Consider the following 20396-nt stretch of genomic DNA (forward strand, 5'->3'; position numbering starts at 1 on the left):
AAAGTAAAATTGAAAAATCTCTGAAATTGGACTAAAAAAAAAAGAGGAGGTCTTGAAAATAATTTAAAATAGTAAAATACAGTATTAATTAATTATTTCAACAAATAATTATTTATTTTTAATATTTATTATTATCGTTAATTACAATTATTTGAAATATTTGCTGAATAAAAAAATTATTCACAATCAGTTTCTCTTTTTTTCATACTGACATCCCATTTAACTGGTTTACATTCTGGATATTGATCAGTATAAAAACTACGAAGTTCACCATGTTCAGCAAGCATACGTATTCTAACATCATCTTTATTTCTTAAATATGCTGTTTTACGAAGTCTAACAATCCATGAATATTTTTTAGTATAAAATGGCTCAAGTTTTTTCTTTTTTAATATTATTTTACCATCCATAACATGTTGTTTAAAATCCATTATTTCAGATGAACTTATTTCTTCTGGTTTTCTTACAACTGATGGTGATGCAATGACAATTGGTAAATCTTCATTTTCTTTTTTTAATTCAACTAAATGAAGACCTTTTTCTTCAGCCAATTGTTGATAAGTTTTCTGTAATTAAAATTTTAATTAAACAATCAAAAAACAATATGTATCAAGTAAAATAGACAACCTGGTTGTCAATTTATTTTATAATTAATTTACCTGTTGTAAAAGACCAATGAAAAATGCTTTAACAATTTTTTGTAAATTTTTAGAACCTTCAATTTTAGCATAAATATCTTTAATGCCAATAACTTCACAACATGTTTTAATAGCACGATGACAAACAAGACCATATCCTTCATGTTTTTTAGATACAAATATTTTAGTTTCACCAAATTGACCAACAAAATCATGAAGTACAGTATGATCTTTGTATCTTGGTATGTAAATTAATTTTTGTGCAGCACGATTTTTAGCAATTTTTAATGCTGCTCTACCATCTGGTGCTTTACCAAGTGCAAAACCAGCTAAACCATTTTTATTACCAGTTATAACCATTGTTGCTAATCTACGTTTACGACCCATATTACCAGTCATAACACAAACCATTTTATATTCTAATATTCTTGAATCAAAACTTTCAAATGTTTCTGTTGAAAAAATTCGAATTATATTAATATAAAAATTTAATTGTTACTTGTTGATTATTTGCAAAAGTATTAGCATTACCTTCACCAACTGGATCTGGTGGTCCAATACTTCTACCAGCTGGTTTACCACCAGACCAACCACGTTCTAATGGTGTTAATTTCATTCTTTTACGTTTTGTCATTGAATCACGTAGCTCATATATTTTTTTAAAATGCTCAGGATCATCAGGAAGTTTAGCTAATTTTAACATTTCTCTTCCTCTTATTATTGGTGCATTTAAACCAGGAAATAACATATTTTTTTTACCAACACCAATTATTTGACCTTTGTCTAAATTTTTTGGTAATCTACGTGATTTACCACGACCTCTTTTACGTCCAGCATTACTAACATGTGTTGCACCTTTCCATAATTGAGCAGCCGGAACTATCATTAACAAATAAAACAATTAATCATTTATTCTTATAATAATTTCAAAAATAATTCACCTCGACAAAAGAATGATGCAAAACGAGCATTTTCAATTAAATTATGACATCCTGGTGTTGTTGCAATAATACCAGTGTTTTTGATAAAATTATTTGGCAATTCTGAAATGTAAAAAATAAGGTTATGTCATAATAAATTCAAATTAACAAAAAATTTAATAATTTTCATTAAACAAATCATATAAATATTTAGCCAACCTTTGTTTAATAATTTACGTGATAAAATTGGAGTTGACAGACTTTTGCATGCTTGAATTATTCGACAAGCCATTGTTGTAATAATATATTTTTACAACAAAATACAAAAATCTAATAAAAAAAAAAAAAAAACAATACACACACACACTGACACACACACACAACAATCTAACGATCTCTTTGGATTTCTTTTTTACCGATTGAGTGAGTGTCTTTTTTTTAAATGCCCAGCGGAAATGTTGCATCTTTTTTTTTTTTTATAATAATAAATTAAAAAGTGAGATGTCAATATGATTTTCCAAGACAACAGATAAAGATGTGAAATATATAATTGAGAGAGGAGCAGAGAGGAGAAGAGAGAGCTAGGAACGCAGTGGACCAAGAACCAAATACATACGCAATGTGCATGCAAAATGTAAATATCTTTCTGCATTGTTTAAAAAAAAAAATAATAAAATAGATCATAAAGATGATACACAAGAAAATATAATAACAATAATATATATCTAACGTGCATGAGAGATTCTGCTTTCATTATAACGTTTCGTTTATCTTCGTTCCTCTTATTATTATTTTATTATTATTTTATTATTGTTGTTATTTAAAATACACAATTTTCCTGCAGCCTAGTGGGAGAACACGTTGGACACACTCTAAATAATAATAAATAAAGTAAAAAAAAAAAACACCAGCAACTAGATTATTTAAGTGACGAAAATAAAAAAGTTAAAATTAAAAAAAAAAAAGGAAAAAAACATTGAGGAAATAATTTATAAACACACTATTTCAATGGAAAAAAAAAAAAGTTTTTAAATGGTGGACAGTTATGAGATACATGATGTGAAAATTGCATTATTTATCAGCCGGCAAGAAAAATATTATAAATGTTATTAATTTATTTAAATGTAAATTTTATTTTGCTAATTTAGTGAATATTATTATTTCAAAAAAAAGACCATTTAAAAAACAAAAAAAAAGAATTTTTCTTCAAAAATTTTACTCCTTTTTTTTGGAGTAATTATTATCAATATTTTGTTAATTAATTAATTTTTTTTCGACGATTTAATTGTCAATTAATCGAAATTCGAAAAAAAAAAAAAAAAGTGCAGTTAAATAATTACTTTACGAGAGACAAAAATAAAATAAAAGTGAATTGTTTTGATGGATAATAATCGTATAAATATTTTGACAAATCCATGATTTTTTTTTTTTATTTGTGGCATCGTGGTGGATTTACATAAATAAAAATAAATCTTAAAAAAAAAAACCCTCTGCCCACACGTCGAGCGCTCTCTCCTTCTCTTTCTCTAATAAATATTTTTTTTTATTTATTTTTATCTCGCTCTCAATTTAACTCTGTCTTCCTCAGTGTGTACCACATCGTGACGTTTTTTTATTATTTTTTTTTTATTTATTTATTTTTATCCCTCTCTCTCTCTCTCTCTTTTGGTATCTCTCTTGTTTGGATGCAGTGCAAAATGGCATTTTACCAGGGTGAAAAATAAAGAAAAAAAAAAAAGATTTTAAATAAAAAAAAAAAAAAAAAAAAAATTAAGAAAATAAAAAATCCAAAAGCTCAGTGAAAGAACGCAGCGTGTGGGTGTTGTGATTCTCCATGTGTGTGTATGTTTATTTGTCACTGTGTTAGTGTGTATTTTAATATTGTCAATGATTATTATAAATTTTTGATAAAAAAAAATAAATAATGTACCCAAGTATATGTAAATTAAAGTAACAAAAAATTATTTATTATATTTTAAAATTTACAAAATTAAAGGATTGTTTTTTTTTGAAAAAAAATAAAAATATGTTGAGATATAAAGTTCGCCACGAATCAGGTGCCCGATGCCAAATGCCAACGGCAGGACGTCGGCACTCAGCCGCGTGACCCGATGAGGAGGAAGAAAAAGAGTTAATTTTTTTTTCATTAAAATTAAATATAATATAATTAACAATATTAATAGTTACTTGTTTTTTTATTTTATTATATTTTTTTATGATAAAATTGTTGCATTTGATTCATCAACATCATCAACAACATTATCATTTTTATCATACTGCCAATACACACACACACACATACTTATTGTGATTAAGTATATATATCAATTGACAAATGACATCTTGTCAACAAAGCATTGATTATAATTTATATTAAAAAAATAAATGTGATTTAAAAAAAAGAGTAAAAAAAAAAAAAGAAGATATTGTGATTTGGTGATTGACAAGACAAAAAATAATAATATTATTATTAGATAATAATAAATGAGTGATAGCTGATGAATATTTAAATTTATCAAGACATAAATTTAAATAAAATAAAAAAAAAGTTATGTTGTTTATTTGATGTTAATTAAAAAATAAAAGTTGAGATGTTAGGTTAAACATTGAATAATGGATCGTAGTAGGATATCATCAGTATGCGAGAAAAATCATCAGAATGTACAACAACTCACGTAAATTACGTGAGGAGCACGAGTGAGATGTGCTCGCGTGATCCTCCAGCTCTTCATCCTTCTCTTGCCAAGGCCAATGGTAAAAATTCAAGTCCCCAGGCAAGTCCAAAGGCAGAGACTAAAATTGATAGTGGTTTATTACCAACACCTGGTGGTAGACTTAAATTTTTTAAAGATGGTAAATTTATACTTGAATTATCACATCGTAAAGATGGTGAAAGAACAACATGGTTTCCAGTACCTAAAAAAACATTTTGGCCACCAGCAAGTACAACACCCAATAGACAAGAAAGTTCAACATCATTAAGTGGTAAGACAATATTAATTTCTTATAAATGGATTGATCATGTTTTTTTTTTAAATTTATAATTGTTAATTTTATTGTTTTAGTATCTGATGATAATTCATCAATACAATCAAGTCCATGGCAACGTGATCATTGCTGGAAACAAACACATCCAAGAAGATGTTTAACGACTGAATATAATTTTTATTATCGTCGTGATCCACGTAATCGTTTAAGTGTATCACCACGTAAATTATTACGTAAACGTAGAAGACCATTGGATACAACAATAATATTACAACAACAACAACAAATAAATTCAGATACAAATAAATATAATAATCGTACAACAAATAATAAATTAAATAATAATCATAATAATTATCAACAATCAACTGTAATAGGTAGAACATTGACACTTATTATTGATAAATTATCACGTTTAGATCCAAATGTTGTATCACCACGTAAACGTATATTACGTGAACTTGAAAAAGTTACATTAGAAGATCAAGCATCTAAAAGACGTGCAACACCACAACCACAACAACAACAACAACAACAACAACAACAACAACATCATCATCAACAACATCAACATCAACAAGTAACATTATTATCATCATCATCATCATCACCATCGTCAACAATAACAACAACAACAACAACATCATCATCAATGACATTTAATAAAAATTCAACAATACAATCACCAAAACAATTATCATCATACAGTATAACAAGTATTTTGGGTGAAGATAAACCAAATCAAGAACAAGGATTTTTACGTAATTTATTAAAATTAGATGATGGTGTTAATAGTGGTGTTAAATATACAACAAATCATGGTTATACACGTACTCGTAATATTGATCCATTTTTAACAACACCAGCTACATCAATACATCATCAATTATATGGTGTACCAATGCTACCACCAAGTGGACCATTTAGATCAACTGGACATTGGATGCATTATCCATCACCAGTACATTATCCACCACCATTGCCAATTTATCCACCACAACCACCACCTCATCCATCGTCATCACCAGTTCATCATTATAAAGATTATAGAGAACAAACTCTAACACCACCATCAGGTATATTTTTTATTTTCTTAATTAATTATATATTTTATTGTTAATTTTATTTAATTTCGTTTTTTATCTTACAGATATGCCGTTAAATTTATCAAAACATGCGGGTTGAAAATATCAATATGATGGAAAAATAAAAATATATATTTTACAAATTAATATGAAAGAGATGTGGTGCCTTAGCGAGAATAAATTCCAAATGACACTGCCGATGAAATATAACAATATATTATTGTTTTTTAAAAATATATTGACTTGTGGATAGATCGAAATAATAATCATTAACAATTGTGACAAATATTTTTTTTTAAACATTTATTATTCAATCAATCAAATGAAATTAAATAATAATTGATTTTGTATATATATATGATAATTTTAATAATTTTAACGGTGATGATGGTGATCCCTCTTAACTATATTTCAAATATTTACAAAGAAAATAATTTTTTTTTAATCAAAATAATGCGATATATATATATTTAAATATTTTTCGCGGATATAGTATTTTTTTTAACAAAAAATAATAATAAAAAAACGTTGGAGGTAAAGTGCAATGTAAACTCGATGAAAAAAATGAAAATGAAATTACAAATAAAACTGATTCCAATGTTTTTTTTTCTTTTTTTTTTTAAAATCATTTTGTCTGCCAAACAACGTCCATTAGATGATAAAAAAAAAAAAAAAATCAATTGGTTAATAATAAATATTTACACTGAAAAATAATAATTATAGTTTTGTTTAAAATATTATTAACAAAATGAAAATAATGACTGCGTACTATTGATAAAAGTTTTTTAAAAATATTTAAAATCGACAAAAAATAATAATAATGTAATTTTAATGACAATTTAATATTTCATGCTCGTCTTTGTTAACTGATAACTGTTAATTTATAAATAATTTGAATTGAAAAAAAAGAAAGATAAATGTGGATTTAAAAATTAATTTTAATAATTATCAATCGTAGATGAATCGTTAAAGAGTATGTACAGATATTACAAAATAATTATTAATACATTAATTAGAAACATCGTTATTATTTACAATTATTTAGAGGAACAACAAATGAATTTAAAAAAATAATATGTCAGTTTATATTTTAGACAATATTTATGCAATATCAGCGACAATTAATTTTGTATATTTAAAAAAATAAATTTAAAAAAAAACACAAATAATGATTAATACAATTAAAAATAATAGTTATTAAAATATTTACGAGATTATAATTATATCAGAGTACGAGGGTGTGCCTTAAATAATTTTCCACTGACAAAAAAAAAAAGTATAAAAACAAGTAAAATTAAATTAATAAAAATATTTAAATTCATAAATGTATAAACAGATATTCATCTTTTTTTTTAAAAAAAAATATTTAATTTTCATTCTGTCGAAATTGTCAAGATTTTATTTATTAATGTCGAATGTTTTAAATGAAAAAAAAAAAAAGGCAAATCTAGGCTTTGAAAAAAATAAATAAATAAAACGACTTGTAATTTTTGTATTGAAATTTCATGTTTATTGTAAAGAAAAAAACAAACACACAACATTAATTAGCCAAGTTGATTTTTTTTAATAATTTTTTTTTTCTTTTTTTTTTTTCAAAAAAAAAAGGTAATTTAAGAGAAATGAAGAGATAAAATGAATGGAAATTGTATAGAAAGACTAATTTCATAAATATAAATATTTCGTATACTAGAAATTGTTTTTATTTATTATTTATAAATTATTTTTTATTATTAATTCGTCATGGTTGGGAGAAATGGAGGTCTTTCACCTGTATCATCATTAAAAAAAAAATACATAAAGTTAAAAAATTATAAAACTGTTTTTCCAGTTGGAACTTGAATTCTTTTTTTTTTTTGTTTCTAAGAAGGTAAATATTTTTATTATTCAAATTGCTTATTAGTTAATTAATATATTAATTTATAAAATTAAACTTTAAATTATTTCAACTTTCAATTATTTTTAAAATAGTAAAATCGAGATATTATTTTGAAAGTTAAATTTAAAAGAAAAAAATTGATATTCATTAAATTAAATCTTTTAAATTTAACAATTTATTATTATTTTTTATAAATAATAAAATTTCATAGTAAAAATTTGTTTTTCCAATTGAAAGAATTTTTTTTTTTCTTCAATAAAGTAAATATTTTTATCAATTAAATTATCTATTAATTTATAAATCTAAAAATTGAATCATTTTCCCAAAAAAAAAAAATAGTAAACTATGATTTTACATGGAAGTTGAAATTTAAAAAATTCTTATAATTAATTAAATATAATCTATAAAATTTAATAATTCATTATTTCAAATAAATAATAAATAAAAAGAAAAAGCATATCATTTATGAATTAAAATCCAATTTAAATAAAAAAACTAGAATTTTATTTTTTTATAGTAAAAATTAAATTTATTGTATACATTTAAATAGCATTTCTTAATTACTGAAAAATATGTAGTTTCATAATTTTATATGATAAATATTTGAATTGATTTGAATAATAATAATTACAGCTCAGTTAATCCAATACTTTCCAAAACATCAGCATAAATTTTAATAGAAAACATCGGATCTTTTTCTTTCAAACGTTTAAATTCATCTGATATCAACAACGATGGATTAAGTGACATAAATTCAACAATAGCTTTTATAAATGTTTCAGATCCATATGTATTTGCATGTACCAAACATTTAATAGCATTATTAACATTAATATTTTCAACAAGACTTTTTTCACATAATAATTTCAATCTAGTCATTTCATATTTATGTGCAACTGATAATAAATCAAGAGCATATTCATCAATACCAGATGGTTTATCATTTGTATTTACAAATTCAAGCATTTGTTTAGCAACTTCAATATCAATATCTTCAATGACAACACGATTTTCTTTGGCTTCTTTCATTTGTTGATTATCAAACATTGCTAAAAATACTGGACTCTGTACTGATAATGCCATTTTATATGCTTTTAATTCTGTTCCTCTTATATCAAGTATAACATCACTGAATTTTCCTGTTTTTAATATCTCTGACATACGATCGTAAATTGTATTTTCAGTTGATTCAAATTTTTTAACTCGTTTTATATGAAGCAGTTGTTTCATTTGCTCAGTTGTCATTTTATTTTCATACATACCATGTTCTAAAAAATAAATAAACAAACAAATAAATATCAATAACAAAAAATTATATCAACAAAATTTACCAGATAGCTTTCTCTTCATGATTGCTCCAACTAATTTATACGAATATGATCTATCTTTTTTAGGCTGCAATGATAAAACCATAATTAGAGATAAATTGATAAATTAATTATTAATTATTTTTCAACATACAAGTGATGATGTTGATCCAGCTGTTGCACTTGTTGAAAATTTATCATTTGACATATCGATATCACAAGCTTTAGCTATGCATGTCATTTCTTCAAGACCCATACCAATTTCATAAACCCCCAGATCTATCATAGACAACACACAAAATTAATCAACAAAAAAATAACAAACTTATTATAATTAAGAACAATTAGCAATAAATTATATTCACCAGTTAATTTTTTTTTCATCATACGATATCTGTTAACAGATTGACTACCCGGTTTTTCCTGTAACAAAAAAAAAAGACATCAACAACTATTTAGTAACAAATAAAAATATATTTTTTCAAGGTCAACCTAACCAACAATTAATTTAACTTACTACGTTCATGATTATAATAATTATTTTTACAAATAATTAAAAAATAACATTCAAAATAGATTAGTGTACATCAATGATTGATTGATTTATTATTTTGTTTTATATTTATTTATGTTTTGTTTTTGATTTGAATTTAAATCCTAGCTGGTTGGCTGAAAATTGTTCGTTCTTTTTGGATTAAATTATCAACACTCAACACCACAAGACGCTGTTCACACAGACATGATTGGACATGATGGTTGAGCATGTATGGCACCACAAGTGGCAGCAAGATGGCTGCTGTTGTCACGTACATTCAGAAGGTATTTTAATCTCTAATATTATTCCAACGCTTATCTCCAGTAACGGTACCCTATTTCCTACTGTCATCACAATATATACAAATAATTAAAAAAAAAATAACACAAATACAGCCAAATTAAATTAATAATATTATGTTAATTTTAGATAATTAATAAACAAAAAAAAATAACAAGTTATGTTTTATACAGATTTTATGAATGTAAATAAAGTCAGGGGCCACCGGCGGCTCAATATATAAATAAATAAAAAACAATGTTCAGCAAAAAGCTTCATGTAGACGTCAAAAAATCAACACTTAAAATTCAAGATGTTAAAAAAGATAGTGCAACTAGATTTAAACATCTTAAAATTGTATTAGGTATGTTTTATTATTTTTATTTTTCAATATTATCCTGTTGTCATTTGTTAATATTCCATTTTTTATCACATTGTTGACTTTTTTTTTTTTTTTTTTCATTGTGTCATTTGTTTTGACGTTTTACACCCACTATTATTTTCATTATTGTCAAGCTAATATTATTGACAAGTTAAAAAATTAATTTACATATTTTTTTTTATTATAAATATTTATGTTTTGTTGCTATTTTTATTTATTGTCCTTCAATTTTTATTAAGTATTTTTTATTATTATTATTTTTCATGTTTTTTGTTTTTAAATCAGGCTGTATGTTTTTGTTTTTAATCAATGTGATAACGTATCAGTTGAACACATGGCTAGCAGCTAGTAATTTAATATAAAACTGTTGATTATTTTTAATTTGATAAATTGTATTTTTTATAGAAAATGTTGATACTGATGAGGCTAAAGGATTTTTCGAGGGTAATTTTAGTCATGTTTACTTTATATTGTATGATTGTTTTGTCGCTGCTGAAGCAAATTTACGTCAACGAGGTAATTATAATGTTATAATTAATATAAAAATAATAAATATCATTGACTAACAATTTATATTCATCTTTAATAAAACATAATTATTTTTATATTTCTTACACTGCTACCAGAACTTTCTTTTCATCTTGGTAAGTTGTCTATTTCATCAATAAACGAATCAGTGTTTGTTTTTCGATTAAAATATAAACGACAAATAAATTGCAGAATATATTTTAATAATAATTGAATAATTTCAGTTCACAAAGCACACAGAGAAGAATTGGAACAAGTATTACAATTATTTGAAAAAGTCTTGACACTACTTCCAGAATTATTAAATAGAAGATGGCAATGTCACAGTATTGCTCGTATTTTATACAAGCTTTTACATCCTGGTAATAGCTACAAGCTCAGGCGACAAGCGTTGAGGTATAAGAAAACAAAAAACAAATAAATTAAAATAACAAAAATTGCTAACACATATTAAACTTGCAGATATTTTATTCTTTGGTATCAAGCACTTGGTGAAAATGCACCTGAACATATTCATGATATGTTTGCAAGTCTTGTACCTGGTTTTCCACCACCAGCACCATCACCAAAACCAACTGAACGTCGTGATAAAACAAACTCAACAATTGAAGAAAAAGAAAAAAGAGAATTTTTTGGTACACAACATGTTACATCAATATTTCATTGTAATAATAATTCACAAAATGGACCAGTTACACAAATAATTGGTACACCATTATTACCAATTCAAAGTGGTGAAAAACCACTTGATAATGAGACTGTAACATATTTTGAGGCAATATTAGAATTTATGGTAACACAAGTTGTTAAAATTGAATGGCGTGATAAACATACACGTCAATATAAATCATTTCAATTTCTTCTTGAACGTTTTAAGCTGTCATATTTACATTATATATGTCCAGAATTTGATGATAAATTTTCTCTCTATAAGCCAAAGCTTGATTTACCAGTATTACGACAATCAATTGTAAATCAAGCGCATAAAAATTATGCTTTATGTAAAGTTGCACTTATAAAATGGCTAGCAAGTTTTACACATGTTGTTAAAAAAGATGGATCATTTTTAAATTCAAGTCAAAATACAACATCAAATGATGAATCAACAAATGACAATGATTCAAAAAGAGTATCAATTAATCATAGTAATAAATATGATACAAATTCACTGTCATCTGATGTTACAATTCAGCATGATTCATTAACAAGTCATGATGAAGGTCAAAGTGCTGTTGTATTAGTACGTGAGGTACTTTATGGTACAAGAGAAAATGTTAATTTTGTTCATGAAATGTATCGTCAAGCATTTTTGTTAGATTTTATACATGCTGGTGCTATTAGAAAAGCAATTGCTGTATACAAAGATTGGATACAAACAACTGAAATACCACCATTTATGATGGAACCATTGGATAGTCATAAAGATAAAGATAAAGATAATGATGATAATATTAAAACAATTGATTATGATAAAAGTCCAAGTGATAATTATCGTTTAACTAGACTGAGAACTGATTCATATCTTGGTGCAATACATCGTGAAAATATATTTGTTCGTGCTGGTTTACAAAATTTATTACAAGTATTTATAACACAAGCATCAAATGTATTTTTTTTAATTCATCCTGGTGATAGTCCGTCATTACTTGAAGAACAAATTGACAGTTGTAAAAGAGTATTAAATGTTTATAGATATGTTGTTATGCATTCAAGATTAGAACCATCAACATGGGATCAATTACTTCGTATATTATTACAAATAACATCATTGGTACTTGGTGAAAAATCACAAAAACGTAAATCACATGATAGCATTGGTGGTAAACTTGCACCGGCAATATTTCAAACACTAATTGTAACATGGATAAAAGCTAACTTAAATGTTGTTATTATAACACAATTGTGGGATCAATTTTTAAATGTGTTAACATCATTGACACACTGGGAAGAGTTGATTAAAGAATGGGCTAAAACATTGGACACATTGACTAGAGTCTTGGCAAGACATGTTTATAATTTAGATTTAAATGATTTACCATTGGATCGTTTGAGTGAACAAAAATCAAAAAAACGAAGAGGAGTTGGTTGTCGTGCAACTTCAGCAAGTTCTGTACAATCACCAAGAAGATGTAGTGTTGATAGAGAAACTTGTAATTCTTCCAAGGACAGTGTACCTGGTAATATTTTAAATATTTATTTATTTTTTACATGAAATAATAATTGTTTTTGTTATTTTCCATTTTACAGATCATCCAGTCAGAGATTTTAGAAAACATCGACAATTACCAAGAAGCGCTAGTGATAATAATATTTACAATACAAAGTATCGTGTTAAATTACAACAAAAAATTCGTGGACAAACAAGCTTTGAAACACCTGGTAAGTTTTGTAAATTTTTTTTTTTTGTCAACTAATTTTGATTTTTCTAATATTGTTAATACAAATGCATTTAAAAAAAAAATAACATTAGTTACTTTAATGATTTATAAATAAGTATTTTATTTTTGTTATCCTTTTTTTATTTATTTTTTTATGACACTGACTATAAATAGACAAAGAGTGATTCAGTATATTAAATCTCTCCTCCATTTGCGTTTAGTTTTTCAATCTACATTGCCAATAAAATAAAGATAAACTTTGAATTATCAGATTTATTTATCTTGGTTTAATGCACTAAGATAAAACATAAATAGTTCAACTGATTTTAAATCCAATGAAACAAAGTGAATACTTTTTTTTTTTTTTAAGTGTATTTGGTGGTTGTTAAGAAAATTAATAAAATTTCATTACTTACAGTATTGCCATTGACAATTAGCCGAGACATGGCTAAATTAGCATCAACTAAAAATGACAACAATCAACAATCAACAATAATTGAAAGAAAAAGTATATCTGGACGAAGATCAAAGTCATTGGATTGTCTTGTGATAGCTGAAAGTGAACCACCAACTCCTCGCTGTCCATCACCAACACCGAGTAGTGGAGTTGACAGTAACAAAGACAGTCCAATTCAAATTGAAAATATTGACGGGACCAGTATTGGTATGTACCCGTTCATGTTAATATTCATATTCTCTATAGTAAAATTTTTTCGAAATTGGCCGAATCAGAAAAAACTTCTCTGGAAATCGAAAAAAATCATAGAAAAATTTTTTCTCCCCTAAAATTATTTTGACTATTTTGAAATTTGCTTTGATGAACTAACATCTTCAATCCCTCCGATATGGTCTACTGGTTAGGATATCTGGCTTTCACCCAGAAGGTCCGGGTTCGATTCCCGGTATCGGAATATTTTTTGCCTGGCAGACCAAAAAATTTCATTCAATTGTTAGGAACTCTAGGGCTTTATTTTCCTAAGATGAATTTTTTTTATTATTATAAATTTTTCTCTGCGAAAAGTATTATTTTTTTCGATTTCTTTATGCCTTATTTAGTGATACAGTAGAATTCTTCTATACTAACATTTTCCATTGAATTGAAATCTGGCTCAAGTGTCGGGGAATCGTTTCCCTCACCACGCAATGTTCAATATATTCCGTCTATCTGTTGCGCCCACTCTATTCTTTCGAACACGAAAGTGGGAGAGCCTGCTATAGTAAATTGCAAGACTTTCAGCCCTGACTATGTCATTGTAGAGGGGTTGCACTGTACAGCGAGCATTGTTTTAAATGAAGCAACTTTAGTATTATGCTTCAAACACTCTCCGTTATGGTCTACTGGTTAGGATATCTGGCTCTCACCCAGAAGGTCCGGGTTCGATTCCCGGTAACGGAATTTTTTTTGAATCCTGTCTATATTTTAATTCTGCAATTTTAAATATTAAATGTAAAAAAAAATTTTTAGCTATTTTTTTTTTTTTTTTAACCCACTGAAATTTAACTTTTCCTATATTTCTTGCAACTTAGAAAAAAATTTTATTCATCGTTCCGAGCGAATTTGTTTTTAACGAAAATTTGTGAGAACCCGAACATCAACTACTCCGATATGGTCTACTGGTTAGGATATCTGGCTTTCACCCAGAAGGTCCGGGTTCGATTCCCGGTATCGGAATATTTTTTTGCTATTTTTTTATGTCGGATAATTGAAATAATTATAAATATAGTTACTAACAAATTTTGCTGATTTCTAGTAGTAAATATATTTTATTCCCTTCAAAAGCCAAACTTTTTTTTAAATCGCTGATATCTTTGTTGGATACAAAAAAATAGAGTCAAATCTTTTTTTAGACTACATTATTTTGTTATAAAAGCTCTAGCCGAGCTTTTTCTAAAAGCTCTCCGAACGTCTCCGTTATGGTCTACTGGTTAGGATATCTGGCTCTCACCCAGAAGGTCCGGGTTCGATTCCCGGTAACGGAATTTATTTTGCAGTTTTCTAGCTAGAATTATTTTATTGTTACTCAGATTACGTTTTTTTTTTTTAAACTATGGTACTGTTAAATTTTTGCGGAGACTTTTCTCCGTTAAATTTAGTCTTGTTTCGTAATTCTTCACATAGGAATTTTTCTTTCGCTCAGTATTACGTTATTCTCTATGAAACTTTTAAATAATCGATCTTCAATTGTTAAAGTTATATTCCGGAAGACTTTTAATAGATGGTATTCTAAAAAAAAAAGACTGTCGTAAAATTTGCTACTCTGAATTTTCCGAAGGTACAATTACAACTCCCTCCGATATGGTCTACTGGTTAGGATATCTGGCTTTCACCCAGAAGGTCCGGGTTCGATTCCCGGTATCGGAATATTTTTTTGCTTCTGATTTTTTGCAAAAATTAGTGACAAAAGTGATAAAAAACCTTGGATCTGCTGACACCAACGATTACCAACTGCGCTAAAATGAATGATATTTACAATTTCCAGATTTTGTGGAGTGTGATAAAGAATGTTTAACCAATGAATCAAAGTTCTTCAACATAATAACAAACTTCGAAAAAAACAAAAAAAATACGTTTTACTGCTAAATTTAAATACTCAACTGGCATCCCACTGTTGGGCTACACGGCCGATGATAATAAATACTTGACAGAATTATAAATTATAATGGTACTTGATATCACCATCCACATGCTATATTTTCAGAAACACCCTGGCGAAAATTTTTCTCCGATATTTCTCCGATTTTTTTTTGTTTTTCTCCGATATTTCTACGTTTTTCTCCGTATTACTCCGAATTTCTCCGCAATATATTGTTGAAGTAAAATTTAGAAGAAAAATCGAAGTAAATCGAAAAATTATTTATTCCGATTATCTCCGTCTTTTTTCAATTTTCTCCGAATTTCTACGATTTTTGTCCGTATTATCTTTAACTTTCTCCGTTTTTGTAATTTTTAAATTTTATTTTACTTCTCACCTAATTTTAATAAAATTAAATATATTTATAGATCCAAATGATGCATCAGAACGACGATCAGTGATGGCAGGTGGAGGTGTTCGTGGTTGGCTACCCGACGTTGCTGTGGTTCTCTGGAAAAGAATGCTGTCAGCCCTGGGTGATGTCAACAACATTCAAGATCCTGTATTACACGGTCAAGTTATGGAATACTTGGTTCAGTTGACTCAAACATTAATTAAAATTCGATTGAATCAAGGGGTATCTGGTGATAATCAATTGACACCACCAACACCAGAACTCATACCACCTCTAACAGTAATTGCACCGTGGTGTTTCAAAGCAATTCAACTCTCTCCCCGTTATGAAGTTGGAAAATTAGCAGCTTATCGTTTAATTTGCCTGTTGACAATTCAACCACTCGATATTAATTTGCCAAAAGCACATTTAACACTTTTTTATCGTGCAGTACATCATGGTATAACAAGCAATGACATAAAAGTTATTCATGCACTTGTCAAGTACACTGGTCCACGTTTATTTAGTCTAAATTTACCTGGTTCAAGTCTTTTAATTCTTGATTATATACATGCTGCAAATATTATACTAGAAAGTCAAGATGTCAATGCACCAAGAACTGAAGCAATATCAATACTTGGATCATTAATTTCTTTGCCAATGTCAACTGGTAAATTACCAGTATTACAACCAAATGGACCAGATATTGAAACAATAATTTGTCCTGATGTTAGAGAATTAATTTTAACAATATTACTTAGAAGCTGTAGACGTGAACCAACTGGTGTTGCACGATGTCTTGCATTGTCAAGTATATCAATGTTTGTTTATCGTGAATTGTCATTAAAAACAAAACATCCACGAGTACCAGAAGCTGTTACTGTACTTTTACAAGCACTTCGGGTGAGTTTAAATATTTTTTTTACAATAAGTATAAATAGAAATTAGTCTGTAGTTGGGTATTATTGTTTTCCTTGTAATTAGAAAATAAATAAATTAAATATATGGTGGTGATGGTAGCATATTGCTGGTGTGAAAAAAAAAAAAACTTTTGGCTTGACAGAGAATACACAGAGCTGGTAGACGAAGGGATCAATTCAATGCACTATTTTCTTATCAGGTAGAAACTTGAACCACATTTGATGATTTACCAAGTTCCCTTCATAGGCATTGTCTTTGTTTTTTGATAAAATTTGTTGTTGTCTAGCTTGTGTGTTTGTATGTGTGTGTTCTAATGCTTGTCCTGTATTAATTCAATTGACAAAGTCTCTCACAACAGTGTCGGTTATCTTTTACAAAAAAAAATTTACAATAATTATAATTAAATAATTTATTTTTCTAGGCTACTCATCCATCAGTTGCACAAGTTGCTTGTGATTCTTTGATATTATTCTGCGATAAGGCTGATGTACTACTTGAACTTTATCCAAAAGTTCCATGTAAAATAATACAGGTATTTTTAAATTAATATTAATGACAACTCTTGTATTTAATAATTAATTAATTAAATATAATTTTTAGGTTTTTTCTGAAACATTGGATATAATGACACTACGTGAACGTCGTGATGCATTAACAACATCAATGTTATTTTGTTTGGGTGAATGGGCAATGCATTTAGGTCCAAAAGTTCTATTAAATACATTCCAAAATAAATCATTACTATTAAATATATTTTCCGTACTTGATAATATTATAAATAATAAATCAAATAAACAAGATAATAATAATAATATAAATAATAAAACAAATGACATGGATAATTTTAATCCTGATATAACAATTGATAATATTTGTAATGATAATAATGATAAGACATTGAAATTTTCAAATTATCAAACAATACAATTGTCAGCTAAAATGATTATGATGCATTTGATAAATCATCTTGGACATTTTCCAATGGGAATTGGTGCATCAAGATTATCATCAATGGTTGTTGAACTTGATGATGTACCAAATATTGAAGGTGATGAATTTTCATCAGCAATATTTCATCTACCAAATATACAATTATTTATGTTATCAAATTCAATAATAATGTCATTAATTGAGCTATCATCATTGGATAAAAATTGCATGACAAATGGTTTTATATCAGCTCCATCAATTGTCAGAACATTATTACGTGATTTAGCTGGTAAAGCTGCATGGGATTGTTCAATACTTTATTGTTTACCATTTAATGAAAAAACAAATACAAATGATGATGATGATGATGATGATATAAAAAAAACAGATAATAATATATTAAAAAATAAAAATGAAAATAGTAATAGCAATATTACAAGTCCATTTATAATACAAAATTCACCACCACAACATTTAATGCGTCATCGTGATCCAACAGTACTTCCAACATATGAAAATGCAGCTAGTGATATGGATAGTTTAGATGATTTATTAAATTACATTGGTCATACAAGTCCAGAAGTATTAACAAATCCCGAAATAACATTAAATTCACCATCAAATTTATCAAAAGTAAATTGTCTTGAAAATGAAACAATATCTGTAATTTTAAATCAAAGAAATTCATCACGTGAATATATTGAAAAATGGAATGATAATATTGGTAATTGTGGTGTTATATCAAAACCACCATTATGTCAACCACCACCAGCACCATTTCATCATTGTAGATTATTATTTTCACATCTTGGTTTAACTGGTTGGGAACAAAGAAAAAATTTACATTTATTATCAAAAAATGAAAAATTATTACGTGAATTTAGAAATCTTGATGGTCAAAGATCAAGAGAAACTCATAAAATGGCTGTTATTTATGTTGGTAATGGACAAGAAGATAAAAATTCAATACTTGGTAATGTTAATGGTAGTAAAATATATGAAAATTTTGTAGCAAGATTAGCATGGGAAGTTGAACTTGAAAATCATAATGGTTTTTTGGGTGGTTTAATACCAGGTAAATCATCTGGTACAACAGCACCATATTATGCAACATCATTTACTGAAGTTATATTTCATGTTGCAACAAGAATGCCATCTGATTCACCAGAATCATTATTACAAAAAACAAGACATTTAGGAAATGATGAAATACATATTGTTTGGTCTGAACATTGGCGTGATTATAGACGTGATATTATACCAACTGAATTTTGTGATGTATTAATTGTTATTTATCCATTGCCAAATAAATTATATAGAATTCAAATATCAAGAAAAAATGAGATACCATTTTTTGGACCACTTTTTGATGAATGTATTGTTGAAGATATTGTATTACCTGGTCTTGTTAGAACAACTGCACTTGCTGCTAGTAGAGCTAAAAGATCAACACTATCATTTTATCAACACTAGTAAGAATTTTTTTATTATAATTTTTATGATATTTGCTTATTTAAAAATAATAATACAATTTATTTATTATAGCTATGAAGAACGTGCTCGTTCAATTGACATTGTCATGAGAAATTACAAAGAATCAACGACATTTGAGGAATTTGCTGCTAATGTTTATTCACCAATTCAACCAACTACATTATTTTCTGGTGCATCATCTGTTACTGGTAATAATTTCATTAATAATTGTAATTTATTTCTATTTATTTTATTTTATATTATGCATTTTTTTCAAGGTTCAATTACAAGTGTACAATCAACAGCATCATCAAATTTAGCTGCAGCACTTTTAGACTCAAATCAAGGACGTCCAACATTACGAAATAATTCAGGATCAAGTGGTATTGATAATCGCACAAATAGAGGTGACTAAACCAATAAATTCACAAATGCACTGCTTTAAAAAAAAATTTATGCAAGTTAGTATTAAAAATGCAAAGCTCTTTTTTTTTTTAATTATTTTATTTCTGCTTTAAATATAATTTTTATTATTATTTAAATTTATCTGCACACAATTTTATATTGATATTATGTTTAGATGATATGTAATTGATTTTTTTATTTTAGCATCTGATGGATCAAGAGTATGGTTCAGCACAGACACACAAGACAGTCCAGCTCTTCATGGAATTTCACCACGTCCATTAAAAAAAATGTCATTTAAAACTGGCCCAAAACATCGAAACAATAATCAACAATCAACACCACCTGATAGTCCTCGATACAAATAAATTTAACAAGCTAAAAATGTAAAAAAACATTTTAACATCACACGAATATTATATTGTCAAAGCGTTTTATCACTTGACCTTGACTTGTTCTGTTTTCCGTCCTTAGATTATAATTTACATAATTTTTTTTTATTATTTACAAATATCTCAACAAAATTTGTATTTGTTTTTTTTTTTTTCTTTTTCTCCGCACAATGATAAATGCGATAATAATATTTAATTTATTAAAGTTATTTTATGTGTAACTGATGATTTTTTTTTTTTTTAATTTTAAAAATGTACTGACAAAAATAATTGACATCGTTGTTATTAGCAACAATCAAACTTAAAATTACTGACTAATAAACATTCCGATAGAAAAAAAAAATAACATGGAATGCATTTTAACGAAGATGATAATTAATTTTTATAAAGTA

General features: G+C 26.8%; 4 protein-coding genes and 5 non-coding genes across 12 annotated transcripts; 7 read left to right on the plus strand and 2 right to left on the minus strand.

Annotated features, from left to right (window-relative positions):
* Positions 1-77: 77 nt before the first annotated feature.
* On the minus strand, positions 78-1929 carry LOC122855863 (28S ribosomal protein S5, mitochondrial). Its single transcript, XM_044157526.1, has 5 exons — positions 1778-1929; positions 1580-1681; positions 1170-1517; positions 660-1090; positions 78-566 (listed from the first exon to the last, which is right to left on the minus strand). Exons 1-5 carry the CDS (start codon positions 1848-1850, stop codon positions 177-179), a joined length of 1344 nt encoding a protein of 447 aa, XP_044013461.1. The 5' UTR covers positions 1851-1929; the 3' UTR covers positions 78-176.
* A 235-nt stretch (positions 1930-2164) lies between these two features.
* On the plus strand, positions 2165-6307 carry LOC122855864 (protein hairless). The gene is made up of 3 exons (XM_044157528.1): positions 2165-4543; positions 4624-5622; positions 5697-6307. The coding sequence occupies exons 1-3, from the start codon at positions 4198-4200 to the stop codon at positions 5729-5731; spliced, it is 1380 nt and encodes a 459-aa protein (XP_044013463.1). The 5' UTR covers positions 2165-4197; the 3' UTR covers positions 5732-6307.
* An 881-nt stretch (positions 6308-7188) lies between these two features.
* LOC122855866 (protein roadkill-like) lies at positions 7189-9580 on the minus strand. The gene is made up of 5 exons (XM_044157533.1): positions 9332-9580; positions 9180-9237; positions 8969-9093; positions 8839-8902; positions 7189-8775 (listed from the first exon to the last, which is right to left on the minus strand). Exons 1-5 carry the CDS (start codon positions 9338-9340, stop codon positions 8135-8137), a joined length of 897 nt encoding a protein of 298 aa, XP_044013468.1. The 5' UTR covers positions 9341-9580; the 3' UTR covers positions 7189-8134.
* A 13-nt stretch (positions 9581-9593) lies between these two features.
* On the plus strand, positions 9594-20336 carry LOC122855865 (ral GTPase-activating protein subunit alpha-1). 4 transcript variants are annotated; one of them, XM_044157530.1, is made up of 14 exons: positions 9594-9633; positions 9823-9992; positions 10416-10526; positions 10637-10654; positions 10763-10934; positions 11001-12715; positions 12786-12917; positions 13335-13580; positions 15918-16786; positions 17226-17336; positions 17405-19206; positions 19280-19416; positions 19486-19614; positions 19817-20174. In XM_044157530.1, the coding sequence occupies exons 2-14, from the start codon at positions 9887-9889 to the stop codon at positions 19978-19980; spliced, it is 5712 nt and encodes a 1903-aa protein (XP_044013465.1). In that variant the 5' UTR covers positions 9594-9633; positions 9823-9886; the 3' UTR covers positions 19981-20174. The 4 variants fall into 4 exon arrangements, with proteins under 4 accessions (XP_044013465.1, XP_044013464.1, XP_044013467.1 ...); XM_044157529.1 differs by lacking the exon at positions 9594-9633 and having other exon boundaries at positions 9718-9992; positions 19817-20336; XM_044157532.1 differs by lacking the exon at positions 9594-9633 and having other exon boundaries at positions 9718-9992; positions 19486-19668; positions 19817-19933.
* On the plus strand, positions 13756-13827 carry Trnae-uuc. The gene has a single exon. It is a non-coding gene; the product is annotated as a tRNA-Glu (tRNA).
* Positions 14241-14312, plus strand: Trnae-cuc. The gene has a single exon. It is a non-coding gene; the product is annotated as a tRNA-Glu (tRNA).
* On the plus strand, positions 14517-14588 carry Trnae-uuc. Its single transcript has one exon. It is a non-coding gene; the product is annotated as a tRNA-Glu (tRNA).
* On the plus strand, positions 14825-14896 carry Trnae-cuc. The gene has a single exon. It is a non-coding gene; the product is annotated as a tRNA-Glu (tRNA).
* On the plus strand, positions 15207-15278 carry Trnae-uuc. Its single transcript has one exon. It is a non-coding gene; the product is annotated as a tRNA-Glu (tRNA).
* Positions 20337-20396: the final 60 nt, after the last annotated feature.

The sequence above is a fragment of the Aphidius gifuensis genome, linkage group LG4 (assembly GCF_014905175.1).
Source record: "Aphidius gifuensis isolate YNYX2018 linkage group LG4, ASM1490517v1, whole genome shotgun sequence".
Lineage (NCBI taxonomy): Eukaryota > Metazoa > Arthropoda > Insecta > Hymenoptera > Braconidae > Aphidius > Aphidius gifuensis.